We start from the raw sequence: 21,801 nt of genomic DNA, 5'->3' as shown, positions 1-21,801 counted from the left end.
CGGGGCAGGCCCCGAAGCAGACACGTTGAAGTACCCAGCATGGGCATCCGATGGAAGTGGAAGCGTGATGCGATGCGCTACAGTAGTATGGTGTACCTGGATGATGTCTGATTTCCTCCCATGCAAACCTCAACACCTTAATAGAACCCCAACGATAACCATACGCGCGTATACGACTTGTAAAGCAAATCTACCACTCATCACCGTCTACGATCCAGTGTTCAACGCTCTCGACAAGTCGAACAGCTGTCCCGATAGCCGCCCATTCTCGAACCTCCCCGGCATAACACTTGCTTCACGATGGCTGAACAACTGCTGGATCAGGTCCGCGATGTTGCCGAGGGCCAAATTGTTCGTCATTCTCGTTCAATACCCGTACCAGTATTCATCTTGTATACGACAACTCAGCTGACATCTGCGACATTCAGGATTTCGAAGGCCAGAAGCTGGTGGAACTTCTCGTCAACGTAACTCTGGCGCTTACAGGTGTATGTTGTCCCTTATTCAAACGCAGCCGGCGCCTCGCTGACAGGCCTTTGGTCATCAGGTTGTCTCGTTCCTCGTCGGATATATCTTGCAAGACATCAAGCTGGCGCTCCAGATCGGACTTGCCGGAACCGCCCTCACCTTTATCCTCGTCGTTCCTCCGTGGCCGTTCTACAACCGCAACCCTGTCAAGTGGCTACAAGTCGGCGGCGGGCTGGTACCGCCACAACGCCTGATCGTAGATGAGAAGAGTTTCAGGTAGTAGACTGGCGTTCTTGTCGCATCGTCGCACGGTTCGGGTGTACGTCTGCGAGAAAGGAGGTTGAGCAAAGCAACATCATCAAAGTATGATGCGCCGGCCATGATATTCATACTGCTGCATGCTGAAGCATGCTCGCTGAGCCATGCTCGACCTGGCGTGGCCCGCTAGCTTACATTCGTGGAAGCCTCCTAACGTGTGATACTCCCTGGCTTATGCTATCTAGACTTATGAAAATTCGCAGACGTTTTCTTCATCCGTGTCTCGCCCTTCAGCATGGTCGAGTAGCCGCAAATAGGCATCCAACTCCTGATCTCCATGCCTTTAACGTCCATATTTCTGGAACTCCCAGTCTCTATTATCGAGAGGGCAAACTTGACGCGCCTTAAGCCATCTCGAGATGCAATGGAAATGGAACGCATGCTGTGACATTGCCGGTTAGTCATCGGGCTCCAAGGATTAAACAGAGAACAGACCAGAAGGACCTTACATTGCAAATACCCCACGCGACTGTGCATTCTTCTGAGGTGGCCGATGACTGGTTGGCCTGGCACTCAATACCTGAGGATTCAAAGTTCAAGGTTAGTCCAAAGTCGGATGTGTCCAATAGTCGGTTGTCAAGAGGAGAGTGTAAAGAGGGGACTTACACAAATCCATTATATGGTTTCGACAGATGGCACAGTTGTCAACGACAATATCCCAAGCCCAAAGAGCCACTGCGTTCCACTGTAAACACATTTGTAAGCGCAAGGTCATGACCATACGGAGGGGTAAGTGCTCACCTTCTTGACCTCGAACCGAGGCTTGCCATCTGCCTTCTTCCCTTTGCTCTCGGCGGCGGTGTTCTTCTTGACAACGGGCGCAGAGGCCGGGGCGTCCGTCATATCGACATCCGCCATCATGAAGCTGGTAAATAAAGCCCCGGGTGTTTAATCGGTCGTGGCGCAACAGTACGAAGGAAGTGCTGCGACGCAGGCGAGCATGCGCAGGATAAGTCGAGGGACACACTGAAGAGCTCGACCGGTCGATGGAATAATTTGATTCGTTTGGACGAAGAGGCAGAGTTCGTAAGCAGTCTAGAAAATTTCAAAGCAGCCGTCAGTCCGTTTGCCCGTCGTGCTGTGGTCGGGATGATTGAACTATGAAAAGAGTCTGCGAGGAAGGCGAGGTAAACCCGCCTGGGCTGTAGAGAGGAAGGCGGAAAGCTTCTAGGCAGTTGAAAGGTCTTAGTAGTCTAAAAGGCTGAATGCGTACCTTCCCTTGAAGATAACGTGAAGTGTTTTCAGTTGCGGTTACTCAAATAAAAAGTATCGCCACGTCCTTGGTGTTGGGTGACAAAGTGAAGGCAGCACAGCTTGCCCTTGCTGTCCTTGTTGTAGGTATGTTGATCCCGTCAAGGTTGCCTATCGTTACCAGCACTAAACGACGGCGGGAATGTCAGTGGTGTGGACGGGAAGCTGCACACTGGTGATTGCAATGACGCTGGGGATTCTGGGCAGTGATGCGCGCGATAGGTGGACCAGTGAACCGCCTTCCACTTCAGACTTGGCTGACCCCGCTCCCCTAGCGTTTAGAGTCATGTACGTGTTAGGCTCATAGCATCTGCTGCTTCTTGCGGTGGCGGTTGTCAAGTGTCAAGGTGTAGCTGGTAATGAGGCTATGCTCGATTCAGGACGTGAAATGAGAACGTGTAAATGATAACGGCCAGAGAAGAGGAGCCGGGCTGGTGACCGGTCAAGTACAGCCCCAGGCGGTCAACGGCAGGGCATTGCACCGGGCTCTGGGCTGTGCTTCGTCGTTCGTGCGCTGATGTTGATTCCCCCGGTGCTGGAGGCCGGATCCCCAGGTTGCCTCCATCACCATCCTCTTCCACTTCCGCTTCTTCCCTATTGTCGCCGCAGCGCAACATCACTTCGGAATCACAGCGACAAACCACCACACAGTTCGCGACAAGAACAACATGCGCGAAGCTATTACCGTCAAACTCAGTATCGCCAATTCGAATAGTATTATTTCCCGCGCCGTTGTGCCAACAGAGATCACCGCCACCACAGCCCGTCAACCAGTGACAGCCGTCTCGTCAGGCTCTGATCGCATCCCCTTTTCCCACGTCCCTATCTCGTAGCAGTCAAGTCACCACTCGCCAGCCAGACGCCACGTCCAACTCACACCGGTTTCTCACCCAGTGTGTCATCGCTACTCGCCTCAATTGCACCCCAGGTCGTCGCCCAACATTTGTCCCGCCAGTTCGCACACGCTTCAGTTGTTTCGCAGAGGAAGGCACCACGCAGCGGCCCCTTGCTTCTACATTACCTTTACATACCTCTTCGTTTGAACAGAAAACAAAGTCCGAGCGCGACTACATTGTGCGCTGCCTACTTGTGATGCAACGAGAACAGCAACAAGACCAGCCGGGACCCCTCCCAAAGGCAACTCCCGGACGACGCCGCAACAACCGCCATGCCGGCAACGCTGTCGCTCGCAGAACATATGCTTCGGAAAACGACATGCCGTCTGAAGGCTCCTATCCGATTAACTTTGGCCCTGCCGCCCCGTTCACGCCGCACAAGTCGGGCACCAAGTCGGGGACAAACAGCCCGGCTCCGGAACCTCAGGCAAACGGCTCTAGGCCCAAACCCCGTTCAACCAAATCCTCAAGGTCCAGCAAGCAGGCGTCCACAACCTCCCCGGCATCGACACCGGGCCCATCCAAGAACTACCGGACCAGTCCTCCGCAAACAGCGGCTCTGCCCAAGTCGGTCTTCCCCCCTGCCTTTGCCGGTGGTTCCTTCCACGCCTCCCCGGATCCGTCGGCGCTTCCGATCCCTAGCTTTCTTGCCAAGTCGATGGACTCTCCCAGCGTCAAGGATACCGGCCGAGCCAACTCGGAGCCTTCGCCTCCAGCCACCGACTCGGAAGCACCCACACCTCGAACCCGTCTCCCCGTCAGTGACAATTCCCGAGAGGAATCTCCACTCGACTTCTTCTTCCGCGCCGACCGAGCCGAGAAGGCGAGAGCTCGGAGCGGTAGTTCAGCCAACATGTACGCTCATAGCCCGAGCTTGTTCTCGCCCCAAGGACAAGGCCTATCACCTCAGGAACCCCGGACTCTCCCTACTGGCACGAGCCTACATGGAGCCCGGTTACACCATTCGGAGCCAGCCCAGCCGAATTACTCGATGGGCTTCTCTACCACTGAAGTAGGCGGAAACCCATGTCGCTCTATGGGGCCAGCTTTTTCGAGACCCTACCAGGATCGCATTCGTGATGCAAGGTCGAGCGAGGAGCACACTGGCGTTGCCTCGAGCGTTCCTCGGCAACATCAGCAGCAACAGCAGCAGGAACCTAATATGGACCCTAGTGAGAAGCTCAAGAGATTCCTTGCAATCCCGGCGATTCGAGATAGTCAACCGGCAAATCAATCACCGAGCCATCCGGCGAGCCAGCACACGTTCCCAGGCCAGTTCCGTGGCGGTGAGCTTCATGGCAGGCAACCACCACCACCTGCTCCATTTCCTCAGGCAGTCGATCAACAGCGGTCCGCAGACATTCAACACATGGAGGATAGCCTTCGTCGGATGCTGAAGCTCGATTCTCCGGTGAATATAAGGGCATCGGCAACAAACTATCAAAGCTCTTGATTCAGGCGTACCATCTATTGTCCATACCGCCGGAAGGTTTACCTTGTTGTCACATGAGTGTCGACATCTAGCATTTTCTTTAATCGTTGCACATTTCCTTTCATATCCGTCATCTTAATATCAGGCGTTGGATGGTGACGGTACGATTCCCGGACTTTGCAGATTTTACATGCATGCGTCAGCGATGGATCCGGTGGATTTGTGTTTGGCATTGGGTCTGTCCGATTTGTCGAATCACTGGCGTTTTGGAAGGTATGGTGTACCGACCATGATTTCCGGGTCTATGCCGTCATAGGATAGACCGGCTCTTGTATCTTTTTTCTTTCTCATTTCTTATGCTGGCTAGCATATCAGCCTATGTTTCGGGCTCATTGTTATCTGTGTTGCTTCTTTTGTCTTTTTTATTTTGGATTTTTTTTTTTTTTTTTTTTTTTTTTTTTCCTTCTCGAACATTGCGAGGGCGAATTTGGGTCTATGTCATTCAACATTTGGTACGAGTGTGGTCCATTTGACTTGCTGCATTGCGGCATTGGTTTTTGGTGATACCCATACCGTCATTGGGAGTTGGGCGGGATTTGGACCCTTATTTTCATTTGCAGGCGTGGCCTGTTGTACGAGGGGGGTTTTGGTATGATACGCATAGAAGCATGGGCGTTCAACAAAGGGGAAACTCGGAGTTGTCAAGAATCGGACGACGTTTCGAAGACCATCATATCCGGGGGTTTTTTAGGAAGTCAGGAAAGGAAAGGCACGAAAGGGACCCTACGCCAATGGGATCCGTACATACACAGCGAACTATACCCGGTACTTGCACGCCACACACCACGACGCATTATCTAACACGCACGTATACAACATATAAATCGAAAAACAACAAAAAAAAATATTTTTGGAGGGTGATATTTGGTTTGCCAGCTTAGATAGCACAAGTAGTTAGACAGTTTCGGAATGTCTCAAACCATTTATACCCTCCACCACATTGGTTCAGCCAAACTCTCATTATCTGTCAGCTGTGCAGGACGAAGTCGGTGGCTGATTCTTACCCAGTTCACTCGGAGGACATCGCGTAGAATCATTAGAGGTCGTAAAATGTCCAATCGTACAGAGAAAGCGGACATGCATGGAAAATAGAAAGGGTGTAGTGACTACCCACAGATCTGATATTGATGTCCGAGTCTGGCTCTCTGATCAGTGATAACCCTAACCCTTTTTGTGTTGGACACAGCAGCGTCAATCAGACAGAAAACGATCGGGTGCGTGGACTCCAAGTCGAACGACGGGATGACGTGAGTCGCGAAAGAAGAAATCTATTAAAGTCGATAGAAAGAAACAGCTCGCATCTTGCCATTCCAGTGCTGATTATTGTCGTCGAAACACCATGATGCTCGAGTTTCCTAGATGCTGAGTGTCCTGTCCCCATCTTCAAATCGCATGCATGATGAGGCCTCTGCTTCACATTCGCACACCCCGCTTTCATTCGTCTTGTCCAACAAACACACTCCCGCTCTTGCCTATTTACCCAACGAAGAACACCTTGGGAGTTTTTTTCCCTGACTGAACGAACGGAACGGCTATCCTATTTTTTTTAACCTTGCATGACGCGTTTCGTCTCAACATTCATCTTCCACTCTCCTAGATTATTTCGCTCTCTTTTTGTCGCAGCTTTCTTTTCGCAGTCACATCCTACGCACCTTGGAAATACCATTTTTACGCGTCCCGCCAGGATCTCATCCCACGACAACCTATTCGGCCGTCAACACTATTCATCTCAATCGCACTACTTCTGTTGCTTCTGCACGACTTTACCTACGGCATATGCAATGGCCGGCCACAAGGGCGCACGGTTCAATGATGCCGAGGACTCATCCGATGACGAAGCACTGCGCGTCGCTATCGCTTTGTCACTTGGCCAGGATCCTTTCAAACCGCAGGCTGGTGGGAAGTCAAGCGCTACAATTGACCTAACACAGGACGATGAGGACGACGATGGAAGCCAGAGTAAATCCACCGTTCAACTAAAGCCTGCCGCCCAGGATACCAAATTATCCCCACCCAGCAAACAAGCCTCTACCACCTCTGCCCAGGCACACAGTGTATCAGCACTTTTCGGCCTTGACAGGAAGAAGATGGAAGAGGAGCGTCTTGCTCGCTTGAAGAACAAACGACCAGCTTCAGCAGCTTTGGAATCTCCCAGTCCGACCACCGCCCGTCCCCATCAACGTTCAAAGGTGTCGACCAGTAGCTACCACAATGCTACTGGTCCACAAACAATTGCCGATTTGCTACTGCCTGAGTCTGATGAAGACGAGACGGCAAGCTCTCAAGGGTCCAGCAGTTTGCCGGTCACGGGCCGCATGGTCAAAGCCGGGAAGCAGCAAGCAAATCCGTCAGAGTCAGGAAAAGGAAAAGTGGCAGCAACGGCAGCAAGTGCGGAGAAATCCTCCATTGCCGGCACCACAAGCGGCAGTAGACCAAAAACAGAACTTTCGTTTCCCCACGGTGCAGTCAAGAAAACGTGGGTCCGTGGTCAAGCGAGGAAGGGGGATGACATTACGATCGAAGAAGTCTTCCAGAAGGATAAGCTGCAGTTGGCAGTGTTGAGCACGTTTATCTTGGATGAGGCGTGGCTGTTTGACAAGCTGGATTTGATGAAGACGAAACTGATACTATGTCGGGGTGCCCCTAATCAGGGGGAACAAATCAGTGTAGGTTCAGGGAATCGGGATACCTCTGGAAGCCCCGAGGCAGGCTGGCATGTTTCTTCACCTCAAAAAGTCATGACATGGTTAACGTGTTCCTTTCCTCATAGACCTGGTTGGATGGATTCCCAACAGTGCGGAAGCATCTTGTTCCCATGAACGGTTCGGGATGCATGCATTCGAAGCTTCAGCTGCTCAAGTACAAAGACCATCTTCGCATCGTTGTGCCCAGCGCCAATCTGGTGAGCTTCGATTGGGGTGAGACGGGTGATATGGAGAACGTGAGTCTACTACTTCCAGTTATTCTTGAGCCGCGACAGTTACTAAAGGCCCCTCTCAGATCCTGTTCATCATTGACCTCCCTCTCCTTGATGATCCAGACGTGACAAGAGAGCTCACCCCCTTTGGCGAGGAGTTGTTGTATTTCCTCAAGGCCAAGCAGCTGGATGATGGTCTCATCAGAAGCTTGAAGAAGTATGACTGGACGGAAACGAGGCGCTATGGTTTCGTTCACTCGATGTGAGTTCGACCACCAAACCCTAATAAAGACAATCGAAGAGGCACTAAAAGTTCACAATTAGCGCTGCTTCTCACGTTGATGACAAAGCTTGGAGGACAGGTAGATTTGTCAGATTATAGCTGTACAGCTATCGCATAAGCTAACCTCATTCTTGCCAGGCTACTGCGGGCTTGGTCGTTCTGTCAAGGCTTTAGATCTTGGTACAACAAAGACGATTGAGATGGATGTCGTAGTGGGTTCTCTGCGCTTATCTCTGTGTCTCAGCTTCTACTACAGCATGTTTGCTGATGACTGGACTACAGGCTGCATCATTGGGATCCATCAAAGATTCCCTACTTAAAGCGCTATATTACGCCTGTCAAGGTGAAGTATCTCCCAAAACATACAACTAGCGTACTCCCGCTTCGTTGCTAACACGGAGTAGGCGACTCTGGTATCAAAGAGCTCGAGAGTCGGCCAGTAGGCAAGAAGGGCCAGGAAGCGCCAGATCTCGGGGCTGTCGAGGTCAGGAAACACACTCGGGTATATTTCCCATCAAAGAATACGGTGCGAACTAGTATAGCAAAGGTCAGTCGCTAGCCACCTATCCTGTCTTGAATAGCTATTCCCTTCTTCTCCATACTACGTCAACGACCTGATAATAACATGACCATGACAGGACGCCGGGACTATATGTTTTCAGAAACAGTGGTTCGAGGCACCGACCTTTCCCCGAGAAGTCTTGCGAGACTGCGTCTCCACGAGACCAGGCATGCTCATGCACAATAAGATGATCTTTGTCAGGAGGACGGAAGAGTCCAAAAACGAACCTGGCATGACAGTTGTGAGCGGTTTCGCGTACGTTGGCAGTGCGAATCTTTCAGAGAGTGCTTGGTAAGTTTGTGAGGTTCCAAGTATCCCAAAATTTGACCAAGAATCTAACCAACTCTTTTCATGATTTCATCAGGGGCCGACTCATCAAAGATCGTAGCACCAAAAAGTTCAAGATTACTTGCCGGAACTGGGAGTGTGGTGTTCTCATTCCTGCTGGGACTACTACAGTCGCCAGTTCGTCATCAGCGGTGCCTGCTGAGAAGCAGGAGGAGGAGGGCAATGGCAAGGGTAAGGGCAAAGCAGTTGTGCCTGGAGAAATGGACGATGACTCGTCGTGGGGAGTCTTTGAGGGCCACGTACCGATTCCGATGCGAGTACCGGGATCTCCGCTTGCGTTTACTGGATCGAAGAGTCCTTTCTTCTTTGGTGGCTTTTGATTGGGGCACCTTGGAGTGGAGAGGAGTACTCCTGAGCATTACATGGGCGCGGCGGAGTCTTTATTCAGGGCTGTTATCATGGCTTTTGAACTTGACTTAACATGGAACGGAGGGTTTGTAAGGGGCTGAGTGTCAGGATGGAACTGGATGCTTTCGTTTGTTGTTGTTGTTCGCATTCACGGCAGCACTCGCTTGCCAAATATTATCGCTGGGAGTTACAAGTGATGCTAAAAAAGACTGACCATTCATCACAAGGGACACTGGCCTCTCCTGTTCGGACCGCCGTGCAAGTCAACTGCAATCGGGAATTTCCGCCAACATTCCCCAAGATAGTAAACTTCGAAGTCCATGCTTGAAGGTCTCTATAGGTTGGAAATCGACTGCCGTGGTGCTGAGTCCGTTCGATTTGTATGTTGGTGCTAGGTGTGTTTGGACCGTCCTTCTCTCCACTTGCCAGATCGAATTATCCCAACGAGCCCGTCAAGCTTGGATTGTATAATCTAAGAACTCGAGGATGTTATATTGACAGGGCCGCTGGAATGATGTCGTTGTTGTGAACGGTTGGAGGTACGTACCCTTCTTTCCCGATCGGGACTTAAGTAGACAAATGATTGGATATTACGGATTTAGCTCCAACTGAACGGCCCTAATTGTGGGTCAGTCTTTGACGTTGATGACAGCTTCCAGTTGAGAACTCTAAGGACTACCTACCCATTGGGGTACACATAGGCAGCCAGGGAGGTAGACGGCCGCCAGGGCACAGTTGTATTGTGCGTTGGTGGAACTGATAACAAGTACCAAACCGATGATTTGAACAATGATATTCTCAGGATCCACAAGATGCTGAACAGAACGGTTGATGGCTAATGTAAGTTCAGTACCTAATAGTATCGCGACGGACAAAGCAGACTTGGTAGCTAACGCTTACCTCTCATCTGGTAAGTTCAATACGGGACAAACTGAGTGATCATTCAAAACACGAGACTATCGGTAGGATGATCCCGCGAGCCCACTTGCAAGCTAGGTAGGTACCTAGATCCATATGAATACCCCTCCTTCCTAGCGACACAACTTGAATGCACCTTCCCAAAATTTACAGTATTGTGCCTGCCATCCACTGCCCAGGAAGGCTCATACTCGACTACACCTGTGCCCTTGCCATCCGAAAGATAATGATGGGAAAGGAGGATTATCATCAGAGGAAGGAGGGTTCTTATCAAACTGACGCCCTGCTTCAAAGGGAGAAGGTGTACCCGACCTGGCCTTTTCCTTTTCTGCCCAGAAGAATGGTACCCAAGTGAACCTCGCTCGACACAATCATGCAGTTTACATCAACTTCCATTTGTCTTCTGGTTCAAACTCAAGTCGGCTCTATCGGCAACCGTCCAAACATCATTCGCTTCTTCTGAACGGTCTACCGGCTCTGTCGTTTACATTTCGATTCCATTATACGATATTATCTCGCAAAGCAGCATATCAAGAACATTGCTCTAAACATGAATCCACTTAAGACACCTTTCGTTCCCAAAAAGGCCTGTTCTCAGGAGCAGGCCGACCCTCAAGAATATTTCAAGCTCAAGAAACAGGTCTCTCCCCAGGCAACGAATCCGGGAAAGAAGAACGATAACAAAAACAACCAGAGGGTAGCTGAATGGAAACAATATGTTGATTGGCTCGTTGACTTGGCCCTCAAGCTGACCTGGGACATCTGCTTTGATGGCACGCAAGTTGTCTTCAAGGAGCCAGAGACATTGACCGTCTTCAGGGTGGAACCTATTACACTACGGATTTCTACTCACAAGACTTGGATGCGCAACGAACATGACTTTTAGGAGGAACTATCGTTGAATCCCGCGGAAGAAGGTCTTCTTCGTGCTATGAGAGCAGGAAAGTTCAGAACTCTTTCCGCTCTCAAGCTGCGAGGACCCAAGTCCAAGGAAGCCGACAGGCTTGCCACGAAAATCTCGCCGATGGATTATAGACTGAGTAAGTTGTTTCTACTCCTTCTTTCATCATGGCTTCTGACAGGTCATTGGTCATGTGCGCGCTGTGTCATTGGCCTACGATTCTATGTATGCAACAAGAGTTCACTAATCGATTGTTGTTACTTGTGGCCAGAACGCGAACAAGACGCCAAGAAGCTGAAAAAGTTTATACGGTACAGGCATATCCTTCATGCTCCCAAAGGCTCGAGCACTCTCTCTGCCTGGTACGTTGCGATGTCCAGCACACGCCCCAATCCGACAACATTCTACAGCTCTCTCCTGTCAACATAGAATTTTCTACATACACGACAAGCTAAGGACAAGGAAACTTACAATATATAGCATCCCAAGCCACCCCTGGCCCGAGTTCTCTCAACCGCTTACCTGCCTCTACTGCAATCTGACCACAGATCACGTCAATATCCACCAATTTCTTCCAACTATCAACATTCCCTGCCCAAAAAGCCCGGAAGTCAGAATTATGCATGACCAAGATCTCTGTCCCTACCACGACTACTACCTTCTCAGTGGGTGTTCCCTCGGCTACCACGAGCTTCTGGCGCTCAGTGTGTTCCAGCAGTGGGGTATATCATTTGGCACTGAGTGTGGAAGGGGGCCTGGATCTCGGGAAGTCTTACTTCCGGATAGACACTTTGATGAGAAACGGTCACATTTCAGATATTTCATCGATCGCATGCGCGAGGAGGTGGTGGAGAAGAGGGGACATCTGGTTACTACGGAGGCGGATCTGAAGTTGGGGACGTTTCTTGGAGAAGGGACTGGATCTGGGTATGTTTTCGAAACGTGCGTGGGAGAAGAGGGGAGGAAGAACTTAGGGGCTATTGGGGATGGGAGGCCTGTTGTGAAGGGGAAAGAGACTGGAAAGGAGGAGGAAAACGACGAGGAGGATGAGGAGGCTATGGAGGAAGTTGGGCCAGCGGGTGAAGGCGCACCTTTGACTGCTCCTGGGTGATGTTTCACGTGGCTGGAATATGAATGGTTTGTGGTGAGGTCATGGCAGAAGTGGTAAAGTCGTAACAAGCGCACATCTTCGATTTCTTTTGTTGGTATACCAGCTAGCGAAGTAGTTGATTTTAACTAGGTAGCTAGAGATGGGTTTGAGTTCAGATAAGCTCACAACTCAAGAAATGCAGCTGTAACTCCTTGGCTCTCAACATCCCGTCAATTGTTCTCTTCTTTAGAACTTGCCTGGCCTCCGAGATGGTCAATCGAGTCGTTGTTCTCCTCATTTCACCTCCACGCTTCGACCTACAACAGCGATGGGCACCTCAAAGGGCAGCACAGCAAACAGGCAGAAAATGTAATCCCAACTTTCAAGTAACCAAAAATACAAGAAAACCAGCAAAAAAAGGATACAGAAGGAAATGGCACGATCCTGGTTCGAGTGCCTTGGGGGCGGGGCTCAAGGAACGGGGTGGAGGGCGTAGGGAGGGAGAGCAATATCACCACCACTCTAGCGATCAACCCCAGAAGGCATTGCAGACTGACGCGATCGAAATGACAAATATACCCCTCATCAGTGCTGCGTGTATGAGGTTTTGGTTAACCAGCGAGGGAGATGAAAAGTCTGAAGATGGGATGGAAGGTAGACTGATACTAAGCGAAGAGGAAGGTATTTAACATCAAGAAATTCGCCGGTCGTCATCGAGCCAACTATTGCTGGCGGCCGTTCATTGCCCGGTACATGAATGGTACTAGGGAGGGTAGACGCAATTCGTCAGAGTCTTGGAAGGTAGGGAAAAAATTAAGGGCGAACGTGAAGTTGAAGTTGAGGAAGTTTTATATATATTACAGTCGCTAGTCGCCTTTGGTCTTGAGATGGGAGACGAAAGACGGGCACGATAGATTAAGAGGTACCAGGCTAAAGCTGATCTAATAGGATTTTGAGCATCTCTTTCCTTCTTCTTTCCATGTCTGCTCTGTGCGTTGCTGTCATTTAGTTCAAGCTTCTCTTCACTGTCTTTATCATCTTTTACGTGTACATGGCTGCCTAGATGACTATATGCCAGCGTTGGTTCTGTGTTTCCAATGGATTCTGAACACTTGTTAGACGGAATATTTAGTGAAATTCCTCGGTAACATGCGACACCAGAAAAACAAGGACAATTGAGCCGGATAGTGGATGGAAAATTTTGTGTTTAACATGGACTCGTCGGCTATATATTTGTCATATACTAGAAAGTGTCATCGGCTTCGTGTAAAGAAAAGGAAGGAAAGGGGTATAGGCAGGTAATGTACACACAAGAACGTGATGTGACAGCATCACTCATTCTTGTCATCTCGACTAGTGAGACATGGACGAGGCGACCTCATGTCATCACGGAAAGGTTTACTTCCAGAACCACCCATCCTTTTTCCCATCCTTGCCGTCATCATCCTTAGTGTTTCCGTCCTGGTCACGGCCCTTCTCGGCGAGGGAGGACTTGGCGTCTTCATCAGCACCGAAGTTGCCAAAAGACCAAGAGCGCTTACTTTGGACCGAGTGGCTGCTCGATCTGCTGATAACGTTGCCCTCAGCATCCTTCCTAATGATTTCCTGCTTGACATGTACCGCACCGGATGCGTCGGTGTACTCTTGCTTCTTGACAACTTCGGTCACCCCGTCCTTCTCGGTGGTGGTGGTGGTGACGGTGCTGTTGTCTCTAGTAGTGACAGCGGTATCGGAAGACTTGGTGAGACTGTCAACATCTCGAGAATCGATCCAGTCATCGAAGAAGCGTTTAGTGTCCTTGAGCTCGTTCGCAAAAGACTTGAACAGCGTGCTCAGTGAACGGTTGGACTCGTTGAAAGCTGACAAGATGACATCGGTCAAATCCTGCTCTGTGTCAGGATGCTTCTTGTCGTTCGAGCTGGGCCTTTGCAATTTCTTCTTCGATTCCCGTTCTGTCTCCTCGGTTAACGCACGGTCGAACTTGTTGATGAACCATGTCAAGTTGTCAAAGAAGCCGTTGGACATGTCAACGACGTCGCCAAGCGTGTTGCTGACATCATTGATGATGCGTCCTTGCATTTCTAGAACGGCTTCGTCCCGGTTTCTGTTCTTGTCGGCCCAGCGAGAAGCGTCGATTCCGAGGTTTGACACAAGCTGAGAAAGGATGTTGTAGTGGAAGTCGTCCTTTTCCGCCTCCGCCTTTCTCCATTCAATCCACTCGTCCATACTGCGTGGTGAGCAGTAGCGGCGGTCGGAGGCATCAACGAACAGGCGAGAGTAGAGGGGAAACCAGGCCTCGTCAAGTTTGCGGAAGCGTATTCTCTGGTCCATATCAAGTGCTCGGAGCATATCCGGGGTCACGGTCTTGCTCTGTTCAAGGTATTTCGGATAGAGAGGGTATTGTTTGGTGAACCAGTGGGAGTCGAGACTCCTCATAGGCTTGGCCGAGCTTTCGGCAAGAAGATCCTCAAACGCGTCCTCCCATCCAAACTGATTGGGATCCATTTCCGGAGTCAGGCCCTTCGGGACGGGTTTCCAGCCGAGCTCGAGAGAAAGGCGAACCGGGGAGTAATTGGAGCGTAGCAGAAACAGCCTCCAGGCGCGGGCTGCTTCAAAGTAGTTGGTGCCATTTCTTTGCAGCTCGTCAAGATAACGCTCCAGTTCTTCAGAGTCCTTATTTTTCTCATAGGCACGGATATCGGGTAAGTTCTTGCCCCGAGTGATGTCGGTGCCCAGGGCTGGTGAGGACGGAGCATCTCGTCTGGACAGCTGATACGGCGTAAGGTATAGAATCGTGTCGAGAATAGTGTGAAAGCCGGCGCCGATATTGTCGTCGACGTGCTCCTTGAACTTCCTGAAGGGCTTCAGAAAGTCGTTTAACGGGTCGTTGTCATCGCGCATTGTGATTTGCCGGTGGTGGATCGAAATTTCTTTTGATGGGAAACGAACTTGTCTGAGTTGAAGAGGGGAAAGTGAAGAACAGGTGATGTAGCTTGTAGGTTGACGTGTAGTTGAGGTTGTTGTTTCCGTGTTGGGGTGGGGAATTGGAGCTTGTGCTTCTGTGATGCCACTGTACCTTGGAATGACCTCAGTGGCACTCTCTAGATGCTTCTGTTGCACGGGACAGCCGAGGTACGTACTTTGATATCAGACGAGTACCTCTACGGCTACGTGTCTATGTCTGAGCACCTAGGTACAGAGAATGAACGAGTACCTCTAGGTATTCCCACAACGGCATAGACTTACTGTGCATATATCCCCGAGAGATTCGAGTATCATGGGATGTTCTTTTGTAGTTTGAACTTGGCTAAGGTTGATTTCAGTCTCAGACATGTATGCAGGTGCAGTGTTATGTATAAGTGTTAGCGTTTAAAGGTGGTGTTGATAAGCAGGCAGCAGGCAGGGTCCAAAGGTCCAAAATATAGGAAGGCCATTCAGAGGCTCAGGGGGGGTAGAGTCTTGACGCCGACAACAATCCATTTCGAGTAGCCCTAAGCAATTGTTCTTTCACATGACAAATTGTTGAGACGGAAGTGTTCATAGGTAGTGTCACTGCACGGAAAAGACAGTGAAGCAAGGTTGAAGAGCTGAAGACGGGAGTTAATTTTCAAGACAACAAAAACAACAACCTAGAACGTTAACAGCAGCTGCCCCACCACCTCACAGCCTGGAAATTGGAATCGCTGGAATTACCCGACCGATAGCGATATGGAAGTGGAGCCTACAGAAAGTGAAAGCGTCCCCCAGACGCTATATGTACCTAAGCTGCCTCAGCCTTTCCTACCCAGCCAAAGCGAGCCGTGCTGAACTGAACTGTCCATGTTCGGTTTATTTTTACAACCACTTCGCCGGGCAGCCAGGGTTCAGGCGCTATTCCTGGCAGCAACAGCGAACCCCGGCAGTAACGGCATCCATTTTAGCGACGCCATCGAATCTGTAGCGCACAATTTGTTAGTGTCGCGGGTTCCTCAAGGGTTCCAGTCTAAAATAACCATGTCGTATGACAACCATAAGTGTAAGGTTCGGACTCTCGCGCACAACTCGGGCTGCGCATTCGACAATCACCATTCCCGTCGTCCCTCTGTTGAGCCTCGAAATGCGACTTGGACGCTCAGTCTCCTTCTCTGTCGCTGCAATTTTACCCTCCACGGTGCATCCACTCTAAAGTCCGATCAGCTACTGCGACTACCGCGACACTAGTCTCGTAATAGACATTGACATTTCCGAGGTTCCTGTTCTCAACCGTAGTACTTCTTGTTCTCCTTCCTATTTTCTCCTTACTCATATCAACCAACCGACCGACGAACATAACGCCTCGGCGAAAAAGTCAAGACACCATACGGACAGACAACAGACCCCAAGTCAACAGTCAACAACCACTACTGAAACCGAAACCTTACTCGGCTTACTATACTATACAAGTAGGAGCAGGGCATGATCCGCCGTCTCATCTCGCCAACCGATTGCTTCACATGCGCTTCCCACCTGCGAACCAACATTCCATGACCTCCGACTGTGAGCCTTGAACGCCGCGAGCCGTGTGCGTTGCTCACCAGGACGCCGCTCCATCGACAACCTCGATCCCGATCCCGATCCCGAACCAAGCTCCAATCCAACCGGTACCGAACCGCGTATAGACAACAACCCCGACGGCAACCATGCGCTTGCCCGCTCCTGCCTCCGCAGCCGGTCTGTGGCCCATGGAATACTTACCTGACGTCGATATCCCGCCAGCCGACGGAGGCGATCACGGCAATGACGAGGGCCAAAACTGGTCGTCGCTGATCGGCATTATCACCGCCATCTGCGGCAACATCCTAATAGCTCTGGCGCTCAATGTCCAACGATATGCCCACATTCGGTTGAATCACCACCGGGCCGAGATACGACGGCGCGCAAAGCAGGCGCTCAGGGAGGCTAGGGCCAACGCGAATGGGACAATTTCTGGAAGTGGAGGTATATACGGAACCACAGCCCCCGTGTCTGACGGGGCTCTCTCGAGGAAGGACACCACTCGCCGCCCCACTAGCGACCTGGCCATTGATGCCCACGAAACCGAGCCTCTCACACGGTCCTCTGATTCTACAGACTCGGGTTGGTCCGAGTCTTCGACTCCCACGAGTGGGGAGATCAAGGTCACAACTACATATCTGAAGGATCCGTACTGGTGGCTAGGCCAGGGCTTGATCACTGTGGGCGAGACGGGCAACTTCCTGGCCTATGGCTTTGCTCCGGCTTCCGTCGTCAGTCCTCTCGGCGTCGTTGCTTTGGTGTCCAACTGCATCATTGCGCCCATCTTTTTCAAAGAGGTCTTCCGGCGGCGAGACTTCTTTGGTGTACTCATTGCCGTGGCCGGTGCCGTGATCGTGGTCTTGAGTGCCGAGTCGCAGGAGACCAAGATGGGGCCTCACGAAGTATGGGATGCGATCACGACCATGGAATTCGAGATCTATATGGGCCTTAGCTGTTCCTTGATTGTTCTCCTTATGTGGGCGAGCCCCAGGTACGGAAACCGGACCATCCTCATCGATCTGGGTCTGGTCGGTCTCTTTGGTACGTAGATCACTCATTGACCAGCAGTTGCCTGGTGCTAATACTCAGGGTTTACAGGCGGATATACTGCCCTCTCTACAAAAGGTGTCTCATCGATGCTCTCCTCTACTCTTCTCGGCGCTTTCACCACACCGATTACATACGTTCTGATATTTGTCTTGCTCTTCACCGCAGTCATGCAAGTCCATTATGTAAACAAGGCGCTCCGGCGTTTCGATTCTACCCAGGTCATTCCCGTCCAGTTTGTACTGTTTACACTATCTGTAATCATCGGCAGTGCCGTCCTCTATCGGGACTTTGAGAGGACAACCAGCAAGCAAGTGCTCAGATTTATCGGCGGCTGCATGTTGACTTTCTTCGGCGTGTTCCTCATTACCAGCGGCAGGCCGCACCATGATGAGGAAGAGGAGGAAGAAGAGATTCTCTCCGACGCCGAGGGCATTGACGAAACCATTGGCCTTGCAGAACAAGGCCCAACGCTAGGAGCAGCAGCGGCAATCGTCGCCGCGACCTCATCACCACATACACCCCGCCAGTCCTCTCGCAGACGTAGTGATTCTACGAGATCCCGACGATCGTCGCGTATCAGTTTTAAAGAAGCCTCAGTCAGACCCCTATCAGCAGTAGAGGAGGCGGAGGATACAGGCCTTCCTTCGCGCACTCACACTAGGACCAAATCTCAGAAGACTCTCATTGAAGAATCAGACGACGACGACAACGAAGACGCGCCGTTACTCGGCAACCCCTGGAGGGCGGCATCTTCCCAAGAAAGAAACAGAAGTGAAGAATACATCCCAGAAATCGACGCACATTACCATCACCCGGGTATCGGCCCACACACCATCTCCTCAGACACCATCCTCTCCATCCCCGTCTCCTCTGACGAATTCGGCACCGATCTCCTCTCAACCACACCCCAACCCAACATCACCATCACCTGTGGCTCCTCTCCTGCTGCCGGCTCCTCAGCCGCAACCCGTACGCCCCCTTCCGCCTCGCGACCGGCCACACCCCGCGCACCCGTTTCTTCCTCCACCCTATCACAATCGCACCGCGCCTTCAACGCCCACGTCCACCACTACGGCCATCATCACCACCATAACGCTGGCGGTAACCCTCTCATGATCTCCCCTTCCCCCTTCTCTTCCACTCTTGGCGCCGTGGTAGCGGACAGATTACTCCCCCATCTCGGCATGACGGCCGAAAATGACTCGCCTACGCAGAGGAGGATAGCTGGTCGAAGAAGCAGGCCCGGGCTGAGAAATAGTTTGTTCGTACCGCAGGACGAATTAGACAATGACGACGGGTACTTTGACCTGGAAAACTGTAGGGGACGGGGAAGAAGGTCAGCAGCGGTGGGGAGTACGAGTACTTTTGGTCCGTTGCTGGATCTTACCGGACTAGGCGGTAACGGTAGCAAGGGTGAGGGACAGCGAGGTCCAGGGCAAGGTCATGGAGACCAAGGGATAAGAGGACGAGCGAGGAGTTTGAGTGGGACGTTGGCCGAGTTGTTGGGTGGTGGATGGAGGATGGGTGGCGGTGGTGGTGGTGGTTCCTCGCACGTGAGCACGAGCGCGACCGCTGCCACTTCGAGTGGTAACAACGGGTCGAACCCGACAATGCGGGTGCCCAATGCTAGTAGTAGGAGCAGAATGGGAATGAAGAGGAGACGGACGGATCCGAACTTCAGGGTTATTAGAAATGGAGGAGAGACTAGAGTAACTGAAGATGGAGAGGTTGAGGGTGATGAAGAAGGGCAAGGAAGTCGGTTGGAGACGACGAGGAGTGCTGCTGTATAGATGTTGGTGGGAAAGGGTGGAAAATTTGTTGTTTCGGTTTTCTAGAAAGCATTATATGAAAGCGAGCATAGCGAGAAAAACAAAGCAGGCAAACAGGCGTTCTGTTATATAATAATAGCATGTAGAGGGCGTACAATCTTATTGAGCGTTGTCTTGGTCAAGAACTGCAACCGAGATTTCACTAGTGTCCACGGCGGAAATAGACTGAGAGGTGTTGGAAAACGCTGAGGGATTGCTTTTGATCGTGATAAAGGTATACTTAGATAGCAAACAGGAAAGGCCTTGGTAATGACATAAAAGATTTAACATTCCGGGCCAGCAGCAAAAAAAACACTCTTTCTCCCTACATTAGGTAAACTCCAAGAGCCCAAGCTTATTTCTTGCCCCTGTTAGCCTTCTTTTTCCTCTGTTGCCTCTTCCTCGCCAGGATCTTGGTCATGAGGGCCTCCTTGACCATCTCACTCTTCTTGCCCTTCTTATCCACCTTGATATCTTCAGCCTTCACCTCCTTCGCCGGAGCGGCGCCTGCGGCCTTGGTCACCTCAGCCGGGCCCTTCTTATCCTTGCCCTTGTTCCACCCAGCAGGCTTCTCAGGCTTAGCGCCCTTCTTCCTATCCGCCTTCCTTCCAGCCTTGTATGCCTCCTTGGCCTCCTTGGATCTCTTCTTCTCCTCCATCTCTGCCTTCCTTTCCGCGGGCGTCATCGTCCTTTGCTTCTCCTCACCCTGTCTCCTCCGCTGCACCACGTTCGCGTTCTCGATCGCGAACTCGACAATCAGCCTTTGCGTCTTGCCCAGCTCGTTCTTGACGGCAAACCCGTTCAGGTAGCGCAGGCCCATGAGCGCCCAGCGGTGCGACGAGTACTCGATGAAGCCGTAGCCACGCGACTTGCCGCCACCGACCTTTTCGTCCACCTTGGTGCCCGTGGTCGTCTCGAACACGATCTTGGCCTGCTTGACGACACCCTTGCCCTTGAGCTTCCGGAGGCGCTCGTTCTCCTTGTCTTGCTCACCACCGCGCGAGTTTTCTTCCTTGGAGATGGGCGCGCGCTTGCCTTCCTTGACGTCCTTGGCGAACCCGACGACGGCCTGGCGCGCGAGCGCCTTGAGCTCCTTCGACCCAATGTTGCGCGGCAGGTTGCGCAGCGCGAGACGGGTGAGCGACAGGTGCAGCGACGGGTTGGACTGGATCAGCTTCTTGCGCTGGTTGGCCGACGCTTCGCGCATCTTGATTTCGGCCGGGGTAAGGACCTTGAAGAGCGTAGATGAGGGTGTGATTTGGCCCTCGTTCAGGAGGTACAGGCGTCTCTTGTCCTTGTCCTTCTTACCGGCCGAGGCCTCGGCGAGACGCTCGGCTTCGTCCTTGGAGACGGCGTGGGCGACTTGAAGGATGCGCCCGTCGAGCGTGTACTTGCCCTCCGGATCGACGGTCTCGTCTTGAAGGATGGAGTGCTTGACGAGTGTGGTGGTAGGTTGATGGCGGGGGGCGCCCTTGAGGCAGGCCTTCATCTCCTCCTCGTTGAAAAAGCACACGAAACCGGTACCGGCTGGCCTGTCGGTGGCCTTGTCCTTGACAACTCGGGCGTATCTGATGCCGCCGAACCGGGTAAAGTGCGCCTTCAGCTGCTCATCGGTGGTGGTGTATGGTAGGTTGCGAATGAAGAGTGTTAGAGAGTTGTCGGTTAGCCGCTTGGGCTTCTGTTCCTCCTCCTCATCCTCCTCCTCCTCGTCCTCCTCGATATCATCTTCGTCCTTGTCTTCATCGTCTTCATCCTCGTCCTCCTTGTCCTTGTCTTCGTCCTCCTCATCTTCACTCTCGAGGTTCTCGCCTTGGCTCTTGAAGAAGTTGTAAAGATCCTTTTCCTCCTGTGTCATGCCAGCAGTCTCCTCCTCCTCTGTCTTCTTGTCTTTGGGTTCCTTGACCTTCTTGTCCTTCTTCTCCTTCTTGTCGTCCGACTGTCCGCCGTTCTGCTGGGCCCATGTCTGCTTATCCACGGCCCAGTCGACGGCCAATGGGCGGCCATCGACCTCCATGCCATTGACGGCCTCAATAGCCTTTTCAGCATTCTTGCGACCCCGGAGGGTGACGAAACCGAAACCAGAGAGCTTGCCCTTGTCGTTGGGCAAGTCGGCGAACCTGACCTTGCCATATGGCTTGAACAGCTCGGCCAACTGCTCAGGCTTCTTGATGCTCCATGGCAGGTTGCGGATGATGAGTTTGTTGGGTTTCTGGGCCTCGGCGACGGCTTCGGCACGTTTCTGCTTCTCCTCGGCGACCTTGGACACAACAGGTCCGGTCTTCTTAGCATCACGGTGTCTGGCTTCGGCAATGTCGAGCTTCAGGCGCTTCCCTTCAAGCAGGTAGTTGTTGAGCTTGGCCTTGGCCTCGAGGGTATCCTCGGGATCGGTAAAGGTGACGAAACCATAGCCGCGCGAGGTCTTGGTCTTGGGATCGAGGACGACGGTGGCATGCTTCACAGGGAAATGTTGGGAGAAGAACTCGGTCAGAGACTCGGCGGTGGCACTTGGAGGCAGCTGTCGGATGAAGAGAGAGCGGTTGGATTCAACTCTAGCTTTCTTGCTTGGGGGGTTCTGTGCAGCAATATCGGAATCCTTGATGGCATCGGGATCAACTGGGATCTCCTCGTCCACCTCGCGT

The 21,801-nt window shown here is 51.8% G+C and overlaps 8 protein-coding genes across 8 annotated transcripts; 5 read left to right on the top strand and 3 right to left on the bottom strand.

Annotated features, from left to right (window-relative positions):
* Window positions 1–300: 300 nt before the first annotated feature.
* B0T23DRAFT_427538 (microsomal signal peptidase 12 kDa subunit-domain-containing protein) lies at window positions 301–748 on the top strand (the record flags this gene model as incomplete). The annotated part of the gene is made up of 3 exons (XM_062840070.1): window positions 301–351; window positions 429–488; window positions 548–748. 3 exons carry the CDS (start codon window positions 301–303, stop codon window positions 746–748), a joined length of 312 nt encoding a protein of 103 aa, XP_062693971.1.
* A 321-nt stretch (window positions 749–1,069) lies between these two features.
* Window positions 1,070–1,644, bottom strand: B0T23DRAFT_427537 (ring-box 1; the record flags this gene model as incomplete). The annotated part of the gene is made up of 4 exons (XM_062840069.1): window positions 1,070–1,168; window positions 1,236–1,306; window positions 1,393–1,471; window positions 1,528–1,644. 4 exons carry the CDS (start codon window positions 1,642–1,644, stop codon window positions 1,070–1,072), a joined length of 366 nt encoding a protein of 121 aa, XP_062693970.1.
* Window positions 1,645–2,667: 1,023 nt separating this feature from the next.
* Window positions 2,668–4,796, top strand: B0T23DRAFT_376849 (uncharacterized protein). The gene has a single exon (XM_062836994.1). It carries the CDS (start codon window positions 3,130–3,132, stop codon window positions 4,384–4,386), a length of 1,257 nt encoding a protein of 418 aa, XP_062693969.1. The 5' UTR covers window positions 2,668–3,129; the 3' UTR covers window positions 4,387–4,796.
* A 1,410-nt stretch (window positions 4,797–6,206) lies between these two features.
* B0T23DRAFT_355513 (tyrosyl-DNA phosphodiesterase-domain-containing protein) lies at window positions 6,207–9,243 on the top strand (the record flags this gene model as incomplete). The annotated part of the gene is made up of 9 exons (XM_062836158.1): window positions 6,207–7,091; window positions 7,196–7,366; window positions 7,426–7,604; window positions 7,667–7,704; window positions 7,764–7,837; window positions 7,908–7,968; window positions 8,030–8,172; window positions 8,264–8,478; window positions 8,552–9,243. The coding sequence occupies 9 exons, from the start codon at window positions 6,207–6,209 to the stop codon at window positions 8,853–8,855; spliced, it is 2,070 nt and encodes a 689-aa protein (XP_062693968.1). The 3' UTR covers window positions 8,856–9,243.
* A 1,108-nt stretch (window positions 9,244–10,351) lies between these two features.
* B0T23DRAFT_419245 (uncharacterized protein) lies at window positions 10,352–11,940 on the top strand (the record flags this gene model as incomplete). The annotated part of the gene is made up of 4 exons (XM_062839698.1): window positions 10,352–10,621; window positions 10,688–10,841; window positions 10,974–11,064; window positions 11,183–11,940. The coding sequence occupies 4 exons, from the start codon at window positions 10,352–10,354 to the stop codon at window positions 11,811–11,813; spliced, it is 1,146 nt and encodes a 381-aa protein (XP_062693967.1). The 3' UTR covers window positions 11,814–11,940.
* Window positions 11,941–12,748: 808 nt separating this feature from the next.
* B0T23DRAFT_376843 (uncharacterized protein) lies at window positions 12,749–14,879 on the bottom strand. The gene has a single exon (XM_062836993.1). The coding sequence runs from the start codon at window positions 14,691–14,693 to the stop codon at window positions 13,191–13,193; it is 1,503 nt and encodes a 500-aa protein (XP_062693966.1). The 5' UTR covers window positions 14,694–14,879; the 3' UTR covers window positions 12,749–13,190.
* A 1,342-nt stretch (window positions 14,880–16,221) lies between these two features.
* On the top strand, window positions 16,222–19,320 carry B0T23DRAFT_111071 (magnesium transporter NIPA-domain-containing protein). The gene is made up of 2 exons (XM_062831860.1): window positions 16,222–17,345; window positions 17,403–19,320. Exons 1-2 carry the CDS (start codon window positions 16,451–16,453, stop codon window positions 19,142–19,144), a joined length of 2,637 nt encoding a protein of 878 aa, XP_062693965.1. The 5' UTR covers window positions 16,222–16,450; the 3' UTR covers window positions 19,145–19,320.
* B0T23DRAFT_376841 (uncharacterized protein) lies at window positions 19,311–21,086 on the bottom strand. Its single transcript, XM_062836992.1, has one exon. The coding sequence runs from the start codon at window positions 21,015–21,017 to the stop codon at window positions 19,518–19,520; it is 1,500 nt and encodes a 499-aa protein (XP_062693964.1). The 5' UTR covers window positions 21,018–21,086; the 3' UTR covers window positions 19,311–19,517.
* Window positions 21,087–21,801: the final 715 nt, after the last annotated feature.

The sequence above is a fragment of the Neurospora hispaniola genome, assembly GCF_033458365.1.
Source record: "Neurospora hispaniola strain FGSC 10403 chromosome Unknown B0T23scaffold_3, whole genome shotgun sequence".
NCBI lineage: Eukaryota > Fungi > Ascomycota > Sordariomycetes > Sordariales > Sordariaceae > Neurospora > Neurospora hispaniola.
The sequence above is the reverse complement of the archived record's forward strand: the minus strand, read 5'-3'. Positions and strand labels throughout refer to the sequence as shown.